This window comes from Carex rostrata, chromosome 5, assembly GCF_964058835.1.
Source record: "Carex rostrata chromosome 5, lpCarRost1.2, whole genome shotgun sequence".
NCBI lineage: Eukaryota > Viridiplantae > Streptophyta > Magnoliopsida > Poales > Cyperaceae > Carex > Carex rostrata.
Window position 1 is genome coordinate 2,889,910 of NC_135922.1, and position 19,691 is coordinate 2,909,600.

The following is a 19,691-nucleotide window of genomic DNA, read 5'->3' on the forward strand; positions in this document are numbered from 1 at the left end:
TCACAATATAACCTCATAAATGATATGCTAAAAAAGTCCTACATAAATTGCAACTTAAAAAAAAACATTTCCTCCCATCTTTATCTTGGTGCTTATTTGTGTAGGCCCATCAATAATTTAATTACAAATTTACCCTTAGGCCCAAAATTCATCAATTTTGGATCCGGGCTTGGATGTTAATTACCACACATGGAGAAAACAACAAGTCCGTAAAAAATGTTTGTAAATAAAATTGAGGATAATTTTGTTGGAGCAATCATTATCTTATTCTTATTCTTTTGTCCGTGAAATGTTGTTACATTGGATTTATTTTAGATCAGTTGCACGGACACCCTTTAGGTTGGGCTTAAATGAAGACATCTTGTTGGGCTGCTAAGGCATTGTTTGCCCTAAGTAACACTCTTTGGAACAAAAACACAAATTATGTACTCATTGTGAACCCAAAATTCTCTGTTGATATGACATTCATGAGCTTACAACCCAGCAATAAATTTAGATTAGATAAATCTACATTTAATACATTTTCTCAGGTTTTAAAAAAAAAAAAAAATCAGGTACTATAGGGATCAGTGAAACTACATAATATTGATACATGATAACAACAATTGGGGACTCATGCAACAGTATCTCACAAGGAATTGAACAAAACAGGGAAAAACAACAAGCCTTTTCTTGCTTTCTGATCTCATCAACTCAAATCAGAACTAAAGCCAATACCTGTCCACTTGAGGGCAACAATGATTAGTCACCAAAAGAAAGTGTTGAAGCTGTCAAAACTTAAAACTGAAATCATATCCTCATAAAAGCAAATGTATAAACTGTCTGAGATAAGGGGATCGAGCAAAGGGGGTCCGATGGGCATTGGAGCAAATTCAGTCCAATGCCTGTCCGGGCCGTTAGATCAGCATTGAGATTCACGGACCAGTTAAGTTTCACAAGGCAAGGGCAATTTATAATTTTAATTGCCCTCACGAATATTAATGCAGATTTAACTACCCTGACCAGAATCATATCGAATTTGGCCCGATACCCATCGGATACACCCAGCTCTGGCGATTCAAGACCATTTTTTGGGATTTGGCGTCGCCGGAATTGGGTACAGGACACATTAATCAGATATTATCCAACCATCACACTAATTAAATGAGAAAAGTATATAGAATTCCTATGAGTTGTACTTATATACAATTTTATTACCAGACATGCATATAATAAAATTCTATCTTAAAAATCAAATGCACTATATGTATGAAAATCAAAGGACAAGTATCAATCGAGCATATAGTTATATTCCGCACAAAACCCCATACGTCTAAAGTTGTTATGATCAACTATCCAAATAGAAATTGGTATATGATTATGGTTGTAAAAGAAAATTAAAACTTTACAGCATGCATTTTGGAGGCACCAAAACTGCCTCGAATTAATTTTCACCATATAAATTAGCATGGTTTAGGCATATATACCAGCAGCTCCATAATGTACCTGTTTAGGCAATAAAATTATAATGGTTTTATCAATTCAAGAAAAAAAATTGTTTCTGCTGAATGGAGTTGATCATTCAATAATTGTGCGTTATGGAGAAATTTCTTTCTTTTGGAGCTTGGTTTTATCAATGGAGTTGGGTCTTGCACCATTATCTTTTTCCCTTTGGTTCCTTTTAAAAATGGAGATGAAGAGGTATTGAGAAAAAAACTAAAGATAAAATGAAACAGAAGATATGGGTTTGTTAACAGGTCAGTTATTCCTAAATTAATTTTGTGTTCTTTGCACTTGGTGTGGTCTCGGAACAAAGTCATCGTCTGAAATATCAGGCCCAATCCACAACTTGAAATTTAGTCCATGATAAATTGGATAGTACCTTAGAAATTCTCTCCATTGAGCAAACTCTTCCTGCAAGGTTACCCCACGATTGGAATTTCTACCTCGACCCCTTCTTGACTCTTCTCTCACTATGCCATTTTTATATGATCTAGCTCGGTTGTTACTATTCATTTCTTCGCCTAAACAAATGTCTATTTTCGCCACCAAAATCGTCATTTCTCTTCCTCTTTTTCTTTTCTGTGGGTTTTGAGTGAATTGTGAGTGGGATGAGTGAGAAAATATGATTAAATAGCTCCAAGCCAATTTCCACTGAGATGCCATTTTCAGGACACCCAGAATTCCTAGCATTCCTGAAAAGAAATGGACCACTAGGAATTCTGGCGGTCTAGTCATTTAAAAAAACAGTGGACATATTTGTAATTTTTATTTTTTTCTAGGATATTAAAAAAATCGGCTTTCGTGCTCACCACTTTCCTGTTCATCACATTTCTGTTCAGCTTCTCTATCATCTTGGGGGTTACTAATCAACTGCAAATTTTCACCACTTTTTGGTTCAGCACTTTCTTGGTCAACATTTTCCTGTTCAGCTTCTCCATCATATTGGGCGTTGCCAATCAACTGCAAATGAAAATTAGACATGCAAGTAAGTTATGATTGTTTCAGAGGATTTTATGCTGGACATCAGTATAATACAAGTTGTTTGGTTATGTAACAACCAAATATATTCTAGCACTTTCCTGTTCAGCCTCTCTATCATCTTGGGGGTTGCCAATCAACTGCAAAAGTTCACTACTTTTCGGTTCAACACTTTCTTTGTCACCATTTTCCTGTTGATCTTCTCTATCATCTTGGGGGTTGCCAATCAACTGCAAATGAAAATTAGACATGACATGCAGGTAAGTTATGATTGTTCCAAAGGATTTTATACTGGACATCAGCATAATGCAAGTTGTTTGGTCATGTAACAACCAAATATACTCTATCACTTTCCTGTTCGGCTTCTCTATCATCTTGGGGGTTTCCAATCAACTGCAAATGTTCACCACTTTTCGGTTCAGAACTTTCTTGATCACCACTTTCCTTTTCAGCTTTTCTATCATCTTGGGGGTTGCCAATCAAATCAAATGTTCACCACTTTTCGGTTCAGTGCTTTCTTGATCACCACTTTCCTGTTCAGCTTCTCTATCATCTTGGGGGTTGCCATTCAACTGCAAATGAAAATTAGACATGACATGTAAGTAAGTTATGATTGTTCTAGAGGATTTTATTCATAGAAGGAAAAATCAGAATCGAAATCGGATCAGTCACTTGACAATAAAATTGGAATCGGGTTAATCATATCCGAAACTCGGACTTTTTTGGCTGAAGCTTATTTTATACATGAAAGAAAAAAAAATGGTAAAAAATAATATTGTCAACAATTTAATTTTAAATGAATAATTGAACTCAAATTATCCACTAATACAAATATAATACAAGCATTAGAAAGTTCAACATTAGTCCATTCTGGAAAAAAAGAAGAAGATAAAGACTATGGTCAACTGTGGGCTCAATTGTGATTAAGAAAGTATAATTTCGAATATAAAAAAACCACAGAGTTTACTATTATTTTTTACTTTAGACCAAATATCAATACTTGATTGAATGGTTTCAGACTGTAGTACAACTGTACAAGTGCTCAACGCACACCATATCTGTGGTTGTCTCGATCGGTTTTAACCGGTCTTTCTCTAAACAATCGCAAAAGGAAAAACTCAGCCCAAAATCGGATTGCCGGCGGCTGATTTGGAATCAACTCAGCCGATTTTTCCTTCTATGATTTTATGATGGACATCAATATATAATACAAGTTGTTTGGTCATGTATCAACCAAATATATTCTAGCACTAGAATCACCTCATTTTTCTATTCTTTGTTTCTTTTTTGTCTAATTCTATAACTTGGGCATATTTTTTTTATGCTTTATGAATTGATCAAGGCTTAAGCATGGAATTCCAGAAAAATTACCCACGATTTTTGTACTGATTGGGTCTGCTATTAATAAATATATAGTCAATTGTCTATGGTTCTAAATCATCTAATATAATTCATTTTAAAGTTGTACTCAACCTGGTAGTACGTGATGTTGTTGCTCTGGCACCAATCTCTCATCAGAGGACAATCACCAATGGCAATACGAGGCCCGAATTGGAGGCTTTCAGTAGAAGGAAAGATGGTTATGTTCCTACAGTGTCGTATGTCCACAGTTTTCAGTTTCAATAGGCCATGAAAACCTTCCAACACAGTCAGCCTTGGGCACTTAATTATCACAAGAACCTTGAGAATGCTCGAATGGTTTTGAACCGACAACATGGGCAAGGAGCTCAACTTGTCACAAGAATCCAGTTCCAGGAACTTGAGTGATAGTGGCAGTGTTTTATCCCTCCAATTGCACAACTCCAGACAGTATGATATTCTTAAGCACTTGAGGTTACTGAGGTTATCCAGCCCTGCCACTGATATGACCTTTATGCACCTTAAAATCTCCAGTGTCACCAACGAAGGCAGATTTAGCATTATAGGTTGACAACTCACCCCCACTGATGGTGCACATGATAATGATTCCCCTTGTCGAAAATCTTCTTTTGTTAAGAATAATGTAAATGGAGTTCCTAGAAGTGAAATTGTTGAATCGACTGATGACAAACGGATCTCATTATTCCCAAACAAAGTCAACTCTTTAATCGCTGAATCTCTCTGTTTCATGAGTGAAATAGATTAGTGTAAACAAAGAATATATGAGTAATGAACGAAACAGATTACTGTTTAAAGAATATAGATTAATGAAAATGCTATAAATGCTCATCACATGCTGATACTTTACCTGATAGATAATTAGTTTGCTCACATCAATTCTGGGACAATCATTAATTTTAATCTTCATGGTACTGGATTTGAACACATCTTTCATAGGAAACTGCGATTCCAATTTTGGGCAGCATATAAAACTAACTTCTTGAATAGAATCTAAGCTCCCATCCATCCAATTTATCGAGTTCAGCTCTCTACAATTAAAGATCGAAATCTTTTGAAGTTCAGATTGTGATGAGAAGTTGATTTCTTGAATAAAGCTACAATCTGCTATTTCCAGTTTCTTAACTTCTTTGGGGATGGCCGAGAACATCGAAAAATTGGGGCATCCAAAAAGTGATAAATTGGGGCATCCAGAAAGTGAAATACTCTCAAGAAAAGGTAAGTCCCCACTCTTGTAATAAATAATGTTCAACTCTCTACAATTAGAGATTGAAAGCTTTTTGAGTTCAGAGGGTGAAGAGAATTTGATTTCTTGACAACCACAAGCTTTTACCTCCAACGCCTCAACCTTTTGTGGAATAGTTACTTCCCATAATTTAGAGCATTTTTTTATGGTCAGTTCCTTAAGGCAGGGTTCTTTGCGTGACGAAAAACTAACTACAGGTGTAGGTTGCATGGACAAATCGTTTGTAAAAGTGTCACCGCTCATGTATATTTCGAGAGATTTGAGATGTGGGAGGTTATCCAACAATGGAGGCAAGAAAGTAAGCTCCATCTGGAAGTGCAGAGTTAGAGTTGTCAGCTTGGACATTAATGAGGAATCAAGCAACCAAGGAGGAACTCCTCTTCCTCCATAATTTAATATTAATTACAAGCTCTGTGATGTTACCATGAGGTTGGAGGCCCTCAAGTACACCTTCCTGTATCTTTTCATTATTCTCAATCTTTGCATTGGTACTTGAACTGAGAGCTATGTGGAAAAATGGATATCTGTATCGCCATCTGAAAGCTTTTCCAAGGAATATTGTCTTCCTCAAAGTTTAGAAATAACTTGCGTAGATTTGACTTTGATACAAGATTGGCCTTCCTGGAGTACTCGATATTACCAACGTTTTTGAGCCCTGAGATGGACATCACCCCACTAAGCCTATTCATATCCCTTAATTCTCCCAGCCCCCGGGTCATGTCACTTCCCATGACTTTAAATTGTCCATTTAAAGTTATAAGATTTGTTAATTTACCAATTCCAGATGGCAGGTTACATACAAAATCCTCAGATAGTTTTAGAAGACGTAGGTTTGTTAACTGCTCTATGCTCCTGGGCAACTTTTCGAGTTTGGTACATAATTCTATGGATAATGTATCCAGATTGTGAAGTAGGGATATGGATTCTGGTAACTGCTTGACTTTACCAGTAGACAACTGTAGAAACCGAAGGTTAATAAGGGATTTGATATTTTCAGGTAACTCTAGAATATTATGGCAACTCATATCCAAAGTTTGAAGGTGGTAAAGAAAAAATAAAGATTCAGGAAGGCTTTCTATCTTATGATCTTTAATAGAAAGGTAACGCAAGTGCTTCAATGTGTTAAGTGTGTCCGGCAGCATACAATTCCTCAACTCAAGAGCTCGCACATAAGTAATTTTAGATAAAATGGCCTCATCTATGTAGTTTCTTGGGCATTCCCCAGAATCAGTCATGTAGTTTATTGGCCATTCCTTTACACATGTTCGAATAACATCATTGTTGCAGTTTGCTAAAAAATCTGACAATTCATGTTTCTCGGTTAAGTATAGGTGGATTATTTCGTATGAAATATTCCATAGATTGTCATTCTCTAAACCAGGCTGGTTTGTTCTTTGAGAAATGGATCTTGCTAGATCATGGATTAAATCATGAACGTAGCACTCATTGTAACCCCAAGAATCAATGAGTGATCTGCCTTGCAATTCATTTAAGTATTCACTTCCTATTTCTTCTAATGTTTTCTTAGTTCTTGATGAATTGGTATTAATGTAACCTTGTGCCATCCAGAGCCTAACCACATGGTCTTTATCAATCCATTTACCTTTTGGAAACATGGCTAAATAAACAAAGCATGGTTTGAGATGTAATGGCAATTTCTGATAACTTAACTGCAATGGGGTAAAAATTTTGCCACTCTCATCTATTTCGGATATATCACTTTCCAAAACTTCTCTCCATTTCTCTTCATCCATATCATACCGGAGAATGCCTCCTAGCACCTTGGTAACCAGAGGGGAGCCTCTGCACTTCTTGACAATATCGTAACCAATCTCAAGCAATTTTCCATTTTCACTTGTCTCTCCATTGTCAAAAGCAAAATGCTTGAACAGAGACCAACATATTTCATTAGGTAAGTAATCCAACTGAATAGGAGATGTTGTCTGCATGATTTCAGCAACAGAGGTATTCCGGGTTGTTGCCAATATTTTTACAGTTTTACCACCTTTAAAAGGAACCTGAAAGTGTTCCCACAGTTCTGTATTTTCATTCCACACATCGTCTAGCACGAGAAACAAACTAGCATGGTTTATCATTTCCTTGAGAATATCTTGCAGCGTGTTTAGCTCAGAAATCTCACAAGTTGTTCTGTTGATTGATTCAATTATTGCTCTAGTTAGGCGTACTAGATCAAAATCCTCAGTGACTGACACCCAAGCTCTCATGTCAAACAACTGCAAGAACTTGGAGTCATTGTAAACGAGTTGGGCAAGCGTGGTCTTGCCCAACCCGCCCATCCCAATAATTGGAAGAACCGTAAATTGTGGATCATTTAAAGGGTTGAGGACGCTAATGATCTTCTCCTTCTCCTTCTCTCTACCAAAAATAGCTCTCTCATCCACATGAGAGCTGGTTGGTGGCCGGATTTGTGTACCTTTAACCAGCCGGGTCCCATCATCCTCCCTCAAATGAAGATCCCTACGAGCATTTGAAATCTCTTCAAACATTTCTGTTATACCTTTGATCTTCTCTGCCATGCCATCTGGAATCACGACCTTGGTAATACTAAATGAATAAGAAGCAATGGAGGATGATGTGTCCATCTCGGCAAATTTTCTCTTAGTCCCTGTAGAATTGTATATCAAACTTTCTCTTATCCCCCATGTTTAACTCAATATATATATATATATATATAGGAACCTACTACGGTGCTACGCGTAGCATAGAGGCCCTCCGTGCAACGGCTTAATATTCGACTTTTGAAAATCCTAACGGTTGATCCGAACCGTTCATCTTGTTCTCCATATTAATATCTATTTGGAGACCAAATTTTATATTTTTTGGAATTGTTTTACTATTTTTTTAGATTTATTGAAAATCGCTGTTTTTTATGGTCCAGATTTGCTAAAAACAGTGATTTTCAATAAATCTAAAAAATAGTAAAAAAATTCCAAAAAATGTAAAATTTGGTATCCAAATACATATTAATATGGAGAACAAGATGAATGGTTCGGATCGACCGTTAGAATTTTCAAAAGTCGAATATTAAGCCGTTGCACGGAGGGCCTCTATGCTACGCGTAGCATGCTAGCATATTCCATATATATATATATATTACAAATTCCTTGAGAATTCAATAAAAATTAACACAAGGGTTACCTCAAGGATTTTTTTAGGTTTTCTATTTTTTTTCTCATGTTGGTTTGGATGGAGTGTATGTGGTTAAATTCCATACAGATAACCTTTTTTTAGGAAATGGGGATACAAAAAGTGTGACAATTTGAGCTGTCTTATTCTGGTACCACTTCGGCAGTATGCCAGTAAAGATAAATGGAAAACAACTCAACTGACACAAGTCAGCATACACACATGAGAGCCAGTAATACAAAAGAAGTGTGCTGAATTTTGATAGGTTTCCGTAAAATGAAGAAATAATCATTGGACATTTCATTGAACATCTTGTATTCACTAATTAAAGTACCAAATTGTACAGTTAAAAAGGCAAAAGGTACCAAAAGAACAATTAAAAGCATACCCCCGTCCCTATGGTAGGCCTCAATAGCAGCATCTCCTCTCTCGACGATGGATCTGAGCACCTCGTAGTAGAACTCGTCCAGCACATCCTCTGCTTGGTAGCCCACACCTCTTAGCTCCGCCAACCACAGCTGAACAGATTTGTCATGAATCTCCCTCTCTTCAGCGTCCTTTAGAATGGCCTGGATCCTCCTAAGCATCCGACTCAGCTTCTCCAAATCCTCTCTAACACTTTTGTGTTGGTCGGTAACAGGTGGATGCCGGTGGTGCGAAGTGGAAGGGGTGCCACGAATGGCCTCAAGGAGCTGGGTGGAGAGGGATTGGATGGAAGAAAACAATCCGGACGCCATTAAACTTGTGAGTTGAATTGAATTGAACTGAAAATGATCTCTTTTCAGTGAGAGTCTCTCAGTCCATACTCTGTTGCTGGTTGATAGATAGAAAGAAGGCTAGTGGAAATTGCTTTTTCACTTTTTTTGTTTGCACCTTTGCGGAGTTAGTAAGCAAGCCATGGGTTTATTCACTGTGCCATACTTGGCTTAGGAAATCATGCTGCAGGTCGGAGACGGCTAAAAATTTTATCCGCTTCTTTCTAATTACAACGGACTATTGTCGTTATGTTGCCAGACCGAATCTGCTAGGAAACTGCATTTCGTTCAAATTTTTACATAGACAAATTTCAATGAAAATCAACACTTGGACGAGAAAAAGTAGAAATATGCTTTTTAAAAGAAAAGCAAAAGATTTCATTCCCACCCATATAGTGATATAGACTATTTCCTAACGCGTGAAGGCATCTGTACTAATAGCTGCACATGCAGAGGGCTCCGCCACAAGGGAATTAGCAATTTCTGAGTTAATTCAAATTTTGAGTTTAGATACTGACCGTCTGATTTAAATCCTGAATTATGATGAGACGATCCAGAGCCAAATTCAAACGGTCCAATTTGCTGTAGTGGGATGCGGACTCAGCCAAAGGAATCTTTAATTTACACTTTAATTCAGCCTTTCATGCATGATCTAGACTAGTGATGTAAAAAAGTCACGGTGTCACTCGATATGGCATGGCATGTGTGCCTGTTACGTGTTGTGACTTGTGTGTCTCGTGCCGTGATTATTCGCGCGACGTGACAATTTTTTATAATTTGGTATGGCACGGCACGTTTAAGATCAGATCTCGGCATAGCACATCACATGGTCACATGAGTCACATGTAATTAGGGTCATTAAATCTTGATCAAATGGTGAATCTCGAATAAACTAACTTAAATTATAAGAAAAATTAGTTAAATGTGACCAAACGTGACCTGTACATTTGGGCACATCATATGTGGTCACAACGTGTCTTGGTCATGGAGTGACTACCGTGACCATTCATGTGCCGTAACCATCCTTTCGAATTTGATCACGACATGGCATGACACATAAAAATTTGACTTAATCACGATACGACACAGCACATAATCCAAATCACAATATGACTTGTCACGGCATGGCACAAAAAGCCTCATATTTAAAACCCTGATCTAGACTACCACATCAGACCGACAACAATTGTACAAAATAAATTACATATAAAATAACATTGCATCTATTTGCTATATAAATATAGAGTAGGGTTAAAATGCCCCATTGTTTTTTGCCCCAACCATGCCCCATCTCTATATCTTCGTTTACAAAGTTCAAATAGTCGATCCGAATCGTTCATCTTGTTCTACATATTAAAATGTGCTTAGAGACCAAATTTTATATTTTTTGGAATTTTTTTACTATTTTTTTAGATAGGTACAAAATCACTACATCTGGACCATCCAAAAATGGTGATTTTGTACCTATCTAAAAAAATAGTAAAAAAATTTCAAAAAATATAAAATTTGGTCTCTAAGCACATTTTAATATGTAGAACAAGATGAACGGTTCGGATCGACTATTTGAACTTTGTAAACGAAGATATAGAGATGGGGCATGGTTGGAGCAAAAAATAATGGGGCATTTTAACCCTACTCATAAATATATAATGGTCAATCATTCCATAATAAGGTGGACATAAAAATGACTGTGAGATTGTCAATTGATTAGTCTGACAAAATAATTTGGTTTGCTGAGGGCCATTAGTATTAACTTGGGTGAAACCCAGACTCAAGATGAAATAAGTAATGCAAGTAATGTAATTAATAACATGCACAATTAGGAGTGTCTATGGGTATAGTATACGGGTCGGGTTGAGACATTTTCATACTCATACTTCAAAATTAACTTACTCATATTCAAACTTTTATTCATTAAGAATTAGCTTACCCATACCCTACTCTTCCGGATTTTTTATTAATCGAAAATAAATAAATAAAATATCGCGAAAGGAGATTGATTAAGTGGAAATTCGATATCTAGGTAAAACGGGTTGGTTTGTGAGATGAGACATTTTACCCTGTCCTATCTAATTCAACTTCATCGTCCGCTAATCAAATTAACTTTAAACATAAAAACTAGGGACGTTATATTTGTTCCCGTCCGCTCCTTAATGCTTTGGAATGATACTTGGTCCCTAGTTTGTAACTGAGATAAATTTTTGAGGTTTGAGGTCCCTGGCGAAATGATTTTGTAAAGATTATCTAAAACTTTGTTGTATTGATTTATAACTGGATCTATCCTTGACTTATAACTTTGTTGTATTGATTATCTATAATTTGATTTATAACTTTGTTAAGATTATCCCATCTAATTTCCGAGAAGTATCATTCCAACGCATAAACGTGCAATTAATTCGTTCCGCTTCTCGGACGGGACAATCTGCACCGTACTAGGATTTTTTCTTCTTTTTTTGTTGTCGGACGGGAATGGATTTACCGTCTCTGGTTTTTAATTTTTTTTCATTTTCTAGCAGGACGGGTTAAAATTGCCCGTCTCGTGGGACGGGATAAAACAACCCGTTTTACTTACATACCGAATTTCCATCAAAACCATCCCGTTTTGTGACATTTTTTTTAATTTCTTTTCAATTAATAAAAAAATCGGCCCTATTCTTACCCATACAAAACGAATAACCCAATCAACGTAATGTAGGCAATTTATAATCAACCTGTTATTTTCCAATTTCATTTGCATTTCAACCTTTGATTCTTAACAATAACAGGGACATAGTCAGCAATTGATTCAAATGTAGGCAAAAATTAAAGATTGAGATGCGAAAAAAAAAAAAAAACTGGGCTAGGCAAAGTTGAATTTTGGAATAGGCAAGCCCACATACATATGGATTTAGGCTTAATTTTTAACCGATTTTTTATTTATTGAAAATAAAAGAAAAAAAATATCTTAAAAGGGGATTGATCCGATGGAATTTCGATATCTAGATACAAAGGGACCGTTCATTCCGTCCTATAGATGGAATAATTTATCCCATCCTATTAGTTCAAAATTTAATCCGCCATTAATTAAAAATATGTATATGAGACGGGACAAACTATCCCGTTCAAAGCCAGTGAAAAAAAAAAAAAAAGCTGGACGGGACAATCCCACCTGTCCTAATCCAGTGATTTTTTTTTTTTTATTAAATTAACTAACTCTCCATTGTCTAGTGCCACACAGACGAATTCGTATCCTCTGAGATATCTCAAACTTTGCATGACTTTATGAAAAATTTCAACCGTTTAAAATATGTTATGCACGAATCTCAAAGCATACATAATACTGACCCCACATCACCCCCGAATAGGCACTGGACACGTCGGTCACGCAAAAGTTGAGATATCTCTGAGGATACGCACTCCACACAGACACACACCATTCATTGATTCAAAATAAAACAAATTTCTTTTTAGTATAGAATCTGATCTCTTGTTGCACTAACTGTGTGAGGTTGTGTATAGACACTTTCAAAACTCTTCTAAGACTATAATTACACTAATGTACAACTCTTAAGCACGCATATGAATTATTTATGAACGCAGCAGACGATCCGAATATTTCTAAAATCAATAGGAGGCTATTAGGCTAGCATGGGAACAAGAATAGAAATTCCAAAACCAACTACAAATTTTACCAAAATATATATTTCTTAACTCAAATTTTACCAAAATAAGCCTTGGAAAGGATGGCTTGTCCCGTCCCGTTTTTTAATTTTTTTTTTCCTCTTTCTTCGGACGAGATGGATTTTACCGTCCTATATATTTATTTTCTTAGTTAGTTAGATTGACGGGATTATATTTGAATTAGCGGAACATGATAAATTGTCACTACAACAAAGTAGACACTTTTTGCGAGGGAAAAAGCGCATTGATGACGGCACTCCCTCGCGAAAAGTACCGTCGCAAAAAGAAAAAGCTGAACAATGAGAGTAGTCCGTCGCAAAAAGTCACTTTTTTATCCTCGCGAAAAGTGTCTCATTCTTGTTGTGTGTCCTATCCGTTGGACATAATAAACAGTCCCGTTTTATCTAGATATCAAAATTATATTAAAATTGATTCCCTTCTGCAATATTATTTTTATTTATTTTCGATTAATAAAAAAAACAGTAATTATTTTTAATAACAGAAAATTTCAAAATCCAAAAGTACACAACTGCCTACTCCTGTCCCAAATCAAGGAGGAGCAAATCTTTTAGATCAAGAAGCAAAAACATTAGCTTCTAATAATATGCCCGCAATCTATAGGCAAGGGGTAAGGCATCGTCCTATCCTAGCTTGGGTCAAGTAGCTGAATACCAAAGAAAGTGTTCTCTGTCATTGAAAACTGGATCCCTTAAAAACTTGGAAATAACGTATGCCCCCTCTAAAATTCATAATATCATATTTACTTTTGTAAACTTCAAAAGCTCAGAAATATATCCATTTTCTATTAAAACTTATTTTAAATTTATAAACTATCCATTTTACTCATTAAATATATATATATATATATATATATATATATATATGCAATATGTTTTAGAATAATAAAATTTTAATATAAATCAATCTAAATGTAATAATAAACTTATGTTTCTCCCTCTGTTATTTTATATCATAATTCTTTTCCAACCCTCTCAATTCTTTCGCATTTACCATAACTATAGTTAATTTAACTACAATTTTTTTTTATTATTCTTTCTGTGTGTATTGAAATGGCCCTTGTATTTTATTTATTTGTTTTTCTTTTTTGAGTGGGACATAATTTGAATTTTTACATTATTTGAAAAGTTTTTCATAATCTATCTTCATACATAAATTAAACAAATTTGAGTGAGTCTATGCTACTATGCATAGCACATATTGGTTTGTAATATGAATTCATATTTTCATTTTCAAAATCCTAACAATCGATGTGAACCGTTCAACATAATTCCCATATGAATATGTACTTGTGGACCGAATTTTATATGTTTTAAAAGTTTTTACTATTATTTTAGATAGGTAGAAAATCACAGTTTTTGCATGATTTAGAATTTTCAGATCAAGTCATTTTCTACTTTAAAAGTTGTTAATTCACAATTGAAAATCATCTTTAACTGTTCAATAGTTGTTAATTCACAATGATAAATTAATTAGCAAAGGATCTGACGCAAGGGCCCTACATATCGGTTTCAGCGTGTTTCTTTTGCTTCGATATTTAGGTGAGAGTGGTGTACATGAACCATTTATGGCACGGCAATTAGGTTTCTTGTACTCCGTGAGCAAACAATTCCGAGAAGGGGACCGTTTCGCGGATTTTTTTTTTTAATAGAATTAATGAAAATTGTTTTGTTGAAACAAGTCTTGTTTGGTTTGATTTTTCAAAATTAGCCTCCACCGATCCCTAGGATCGGTGGATCGGTGGAGCAAAAAAAATCAATTCTACACCGGTCCTAGGGACCGGTGCAGCCTCTTTTGCACCTGCCACACATGGCTGCACGAAAAGCCACAAATTAACCCTACACCGGTCCTAGGGACCGGTAGCGCCTCAAAATCGTCCCTGCACCGTTCCTGCAGATCGGTGATGTATTTAGGTTTATTTCAGGTGCCATGACTTTTTCTCTTAAAATCGTCCCTACACCTCAAAATCGTCCCTGCACCGTTCTTTTTCTCTTAAACAATTCCAAAATTTTGAAACAATTGGATTGAGAAATAGTTGAATATATTGAGAGAATAATAAAAAAAAAACGAGTTTAAAGAGCCATGGCTGCTGGAAGGAAGAAGAGGAAGTAAGAAGGAGAAGAAAAGAATCCGTCGGGTCCGTAAATTGCATAAAAGATCTCCACCGATCTAGTGTAGCTCAAACCTCCACCGATCCGTAGGGCCGGTGCAGCCCAATGTTGGATCTTCTGTGGCAACATTCTATCGAGTGCAAAAACGGCTAAAAAAATGCTCCACCGGTACCTAGGACCGGTGTGGGATGGATTTTTTTGTCTCTAGGATCGGTGGAGGCTATTTTACGAAAAATATTTTTTTCCTAGCTTGTTCTGTTTAATTATTTTACAGTAATTCTATTTAAAAAAAAAAGGGTAATTATAATATCCCCCACCTATCCATCCCCCATTTCATCCCCCAACTAATTTTCTATTTTAACTATAACTATAACTACTATTTCTAACAACCTTTATTTCTTTCCTCTTTCTCCCTTTCTCTTCCACCTCTATTTTTCTCTTTCACCTCCATCTTCTTCTCCCACCTCCGCCTCCGCCTCCCTCTCTCACCTTCACCTCACCTCACCTCACCTCCGCCTCTACCTACCTCTCCCACCTCTCCCACCTCTGCATCCCACCTCCTCCTCCACCTCCATTTTTCCATTGATAAGCTCCCCTCCCTCTCCCACCTCGAAATGATAAATACAATAAGCAACATCCCTCTTACACTTTCGTCTTGGTTTTTCCCTCTATGCCTGCTGCTCCTGCTCTAGCAAATGTTCTGCCGGAGATCATCCGTCACTCCATCCCAAATCAAGCACGCTTCTGCCAGGAATGAATACTTCAACGTGTATGAATGAATACTTCAATGTGTTTGAATGAATACTAGAGCACGTCTCTACCGGGTCAGATCCGTCACTGTCGATCGTATCAAAATAATTTTGTATATGTATATGCAATTAATTTTTTTCATGTTTATGTTCCCCTTCCTCATGAAGTAGTGAGTTTTACAAAGAACAAAACTTTATTAATGGTGAATTAGGCCACTGCGTATTAAATAAATGACATAAAAACAAATTTTGAAAAAAAATAGAGATATATGAATGAATACTTGATGTCTTGGATATGAATACTTCAATGTGTATAAATGAATACTTAATATCTTATGTATGAATACTTGCATGACAAGATATTAATATTTGTGCAACAGACAACTCGAAAGTATGTCATCATGGATCTCATTTGAAAGATAAAATTGTGTAGAAAACGTTCGTGGTTTTAGATTTGCAAAACCCTTCCTAGATCGTCAGAAATATTGGTTAGATTGAACGGAGAAAAAAAAACCCACCTCTAAAAACATGTAAAAAATGGATGAGTAATGTGTCCAATTTTTATATTTACACTTACACGATGGGGATTAATACTTTCTCGATAAGAGATGAATACTTGTGCAACGGACAACTCGAAAGTATGTCATCATGGATCTCATTTGAAAGATAAAATTGTGTAGAAAACGTTCGTGATTTTAGATTTGCAAAATTCCTCATAGATCGTCAGAAATATTAGTTATATTGAACGGAGAAAAAAACCACCTCTAAAAACGTGTAAAAGATGGATGAGTGATGTGTCTAGTTTCTATATTTGCACTTGCACGACGAGGATGAATACTTTCTCGATAAGGATGAATACTTGTACAACGGACAACTCGAAAGTATATCATCATGTATCTCATTTTAAAGATAAAATTATGTCAAAAACATTCGTGGTTTTAGATTTGCAAAATTCCTCACCGATCGTCAGAAATATTGATTAGATTGAATGAAGAAAAAAAATCCCACCTCTAAAAACGTGTCCAATTTTTTTTTAAAATACTTGATATATTATGTATGAATACTTGATGTGTTATAGATGAATACTTAATGCATTATAGATGAATACTTGCGCGCGCCAGTTGTAAAATCTTTCAAATATTATGTGGTCCCCAAATAGTAAGTGGTCCCCTTAGTAGTTAGTAGTTATTAAAGTATTTAATGACTAGGGGATGAAATGAGAGATTGTTACGGAGGATAGCTAGATGCTCCCAAAAAAAAATCTCTTTTCGGTAGCATCGATTCCCTGTGCCTTTAAACACATGGGCTCACTTCGTCAGACTTGGTCGAATTATTTTGCTTTCTTCTCTGGTTTTGGTGCAGGCTGGAGATGTCTGGTTTTGCGCTCTGAGGCTCTGTGTAGCGGGTCCACACTGTCAGGCGCTGCGGAGGCTTGTATTTGAAGCGCTGGCGTTTCTTATCTCCGCTCCGATTTAATTGGAATGGATATGTCCATTCTAGCACTCTGTTTCCCTATTTTAATGGGTCCCACTTGTCAGGCGGCTTTCTGAGCCTGCTTATGTTGGATATTCCCCACTTTTTGCACCCAAATTGATCTCCAATCTTTATAAAAGTCATACCTAATTAACCATTTGGAGATTTTCAGCGTTCTTAATATAAAAATTCGTAGTTTCTCCATCTGCTTCTCGTTTGAAGTTTGGTTTTATCAATGGAGTTGGGCCTTGCACCAATTTTTCTTATTTATTTTTTTCCTTTTGCTGCCTTTCAAAAATGGAGATGAATAGGTATTTGAGAAAAACCTTAACAAAAATGAAACAGAAGAGATGGGTTTGTAAATAGGTCAGTTATTCCAAAATTAATTTTTTTCATTTATTTCAGATGTTGCTTTTTTTTTATTTAATTTTTTGAATGAAAGGTTATATAGCCTAGAATTATATTACATTATTACTACTAAAAATTTCATTGCAAGGCTAGAAAACCCACTGACAACCTTTCCTCAAAAAACCCTATTGGATTTTAGGGGCGGTAGCAAAGTCTCAGCTACCCAAAATTTGCATATCAGCCTAGGCAACCAGCAAAACTCAAAACCCTATGTTTGTTCACAGGAACAGAATTACTGCAAAACTCAAATTGGTACGAACACTGGTACACCACAATGTGAGGCAATTTGGTATGTTGCGACAGCAACTTTCCTTGGAATAATCATAATTCTTGCTAGCGGCAGAGTAATTAAAACAGAGGAGCAGAGAAAAAAAAAAAAAAAAACTTTCAGACTAGGAAGCTACAATTTGGCCTGCTAATGAGTGGGTTGAGCCCAAATTCGGTTTGGATCAGTTTATAAAGTGTGAAAAGCCCAGATGGAACTCAGCCCTGATTTGAGAGGTATAAGCTCCAAACTCAGCCCATCCAAACCATTCTTAGCTCAGCTCAGAAAAAGCCCATTTCATCTCGTTTCAGTTCAATACTCGCATTCAATAACAAGTCGCTATCTTGAGTAAATTTGATCATTTTTAATTTAACACTTGTGCTTCTCATCTTTAGTATTGAAAATCCATAGTTCCGGATAAATTGGATTTAACCAATATTTATGAACTTATTAGGTTATTTTTTTTCCCTTCTGTTTCTGAAAACAAAATGGGCAAGCATGCTCCTTCAATGTTTCTATCTAAAAGCCTTTCTCATAATTTTCATTTTTAGAAGTTCAGGAACAAACCCAATCAACGAAATGTGATACTTGGTGGTTGTATTTTATTATCAACACCCGCTATTTGCTAATTTCATTTGAAGTTCAACCTTAATCTGATTCTTAATAATAACAGGGACATAGTCAAGAATTGATTTAGGGGTAGACAAAAGTCAAATAATGTAGGCAAAAATTAAAGATTGAGTTTCGCAAAAGAAAACTGGGCTACACAGTTGAATTTTGGAATAGGCATTATGGGATAGGCAAAGCTCACATACATATGGATTTAGGCTTAATTTTCAATACCAGTAAATTTTCAAAATCTAGGAGTAAGCAACTGCTTACCCCTGTCCCAATGTGACTCTACCCCTAAGCAATAATACAATATTTAAAATACAACAATAATTGTAAGAGTATTTTCAAATTGAAGGGGCAGATTTAAATCAAGAAGCAAAAACATTATATTCTAATCATGTTCCTGTTTTTTTTTGACGTTGTCATAAAGGGCTTATACACCATTAGATGTGATACAATTCCAGCAGCATTTCCTGTACCCAAAAGCTGTTGGGAACGGTCACAGAAGCGTTCAAAGAGTAATTTCGTCGAACACATTGTGAGCATACTCTAATAAATGAATAATTGGAGAAATATAACAGAGACACACAAGATTTTACGTGGAAATTGTTACGGGAGAAAACTATGGGAGCAAGGCTCAAAATCACTATATGAAGGAGTCTTACAATACAAGGTATTAACACTCTCTCACACTCGCTCACAATTTCATATACCAATCTATGAGATTATCAAGTGTATTAGGTGGATTAGTACAAATTAAGAAAGCAAACCTTAGAAAGAAACTTGGAAAAGAGGCTTTGTTCTAAGAAAGAAGAGAGCCGGTCATCACCAAATGATTCACAGATTGGATCTTTCAATTCCAAGTTAACTAAAAAAAGCAAAAGAATCAATTCCATGTCTTCAAATGCAGTAATGCAACCTGCTTGGAAGCTGGCAACTCATAATTGATCTAGTTTTAAATAATGTTGTAGATTACCAGTATCTACTGTTTGGCATATACCAACCTGGTAGTGCTGAAACACATAGGGGTAATGATTCAAAACTCCAAATACTTTCTCCAAAAGATATGCCAACACATCCACCTCATCACCCAGCAAATCAACCTAACAAATACAAACATAAAACCAATAAAAAACTTGTGGCTTTAATGGAATGGAAAATTTTACCCTGACAAAAACTGAAAATACCCCAAGGACCCCATTTTATTTTTCTGACTTCTCTGAAATGGTCACTGTACTAGTTCTTTTTTCACACTCTCACTACTAGATAGGAAGGAATTAATTTACATAATAGTTTGAATTTGACAAGCATGGTACCTCTTTCTTAGCCGTGCAAAGATTATCACTTTTATTTCAGAGGCCTTCTTGTACCACTCTTTTTGAGGACTCTCCTCTTTTACAAGAAAAAGAA

General features: G+C 35.9%; 3 protein-coding genes across 3 annotated transcripts in view; all 3 read right to left on the minus strand.

Moving 5' to 3' along the window:
• The window catches only part of LOC144554497 (putative disease resistance protein RGA3), a 107,254-nt gene that overhangs the window by 7,309 nt on the left and 80,254 nt on the right, over positions 1-19,691 (minus strand). The gene's annotated exons all lie outside the window — the stretch shown is intronic.
• Positions 1-19,691, minus strand: part of LOC144554362 (putative disease resistance RPP13-like protein 1) — a 43,159-nt gene that overhangs the window by 2,198 nt on the left and 21,270 nt on the right. The window lies entirely within an intron of this gene.
• On the minus strand, positions 1,218-9,135 carry LOC144554226 (putative disease resistance protein RGA3). Its single transcript, XM_078302552.1, has 6 exons — positions 8,619-9,135; positions 4,688-7,709; positions 3,934-4,560; positions 2,292-3,032; positions 1,862-2,061; positions 1,218-1,485 (listed from the first exon to the last, which is right to left on the minus strand). Exons 1-2 carry the CDS (start codon positions 8,965-8,967, stop codon positions 5,557-5,559), a joined length of 2,502 nt encoding a protein of 833 aa, XP_078158678.1. The 5' UTR covers positions 8,968-9,135; the 3' UTR covers positions 1,218-1,485; positions 1,862-2,061; positions 2,292-3,032; positions 3,934-4,560; positions 4,688-5,556.

Excerpts from the sequence above, each read along its gene's own strand:
- LOC144554226 (XM_078302552.1), bottom strand. The coding sequence starts at position 8,967 with ATGGCGTCCGGATTGTTTTCTTCCATCCAATCCCTCTCCACCCAGCTC. Across the intron at positions 7,710-8,618 it reads GGCCTACCATAGGGACGGGG|GGACTAAGAGAAAATTTGCC; the intron begins GTATGCTTTTAA and ends ACAATTCTACAG.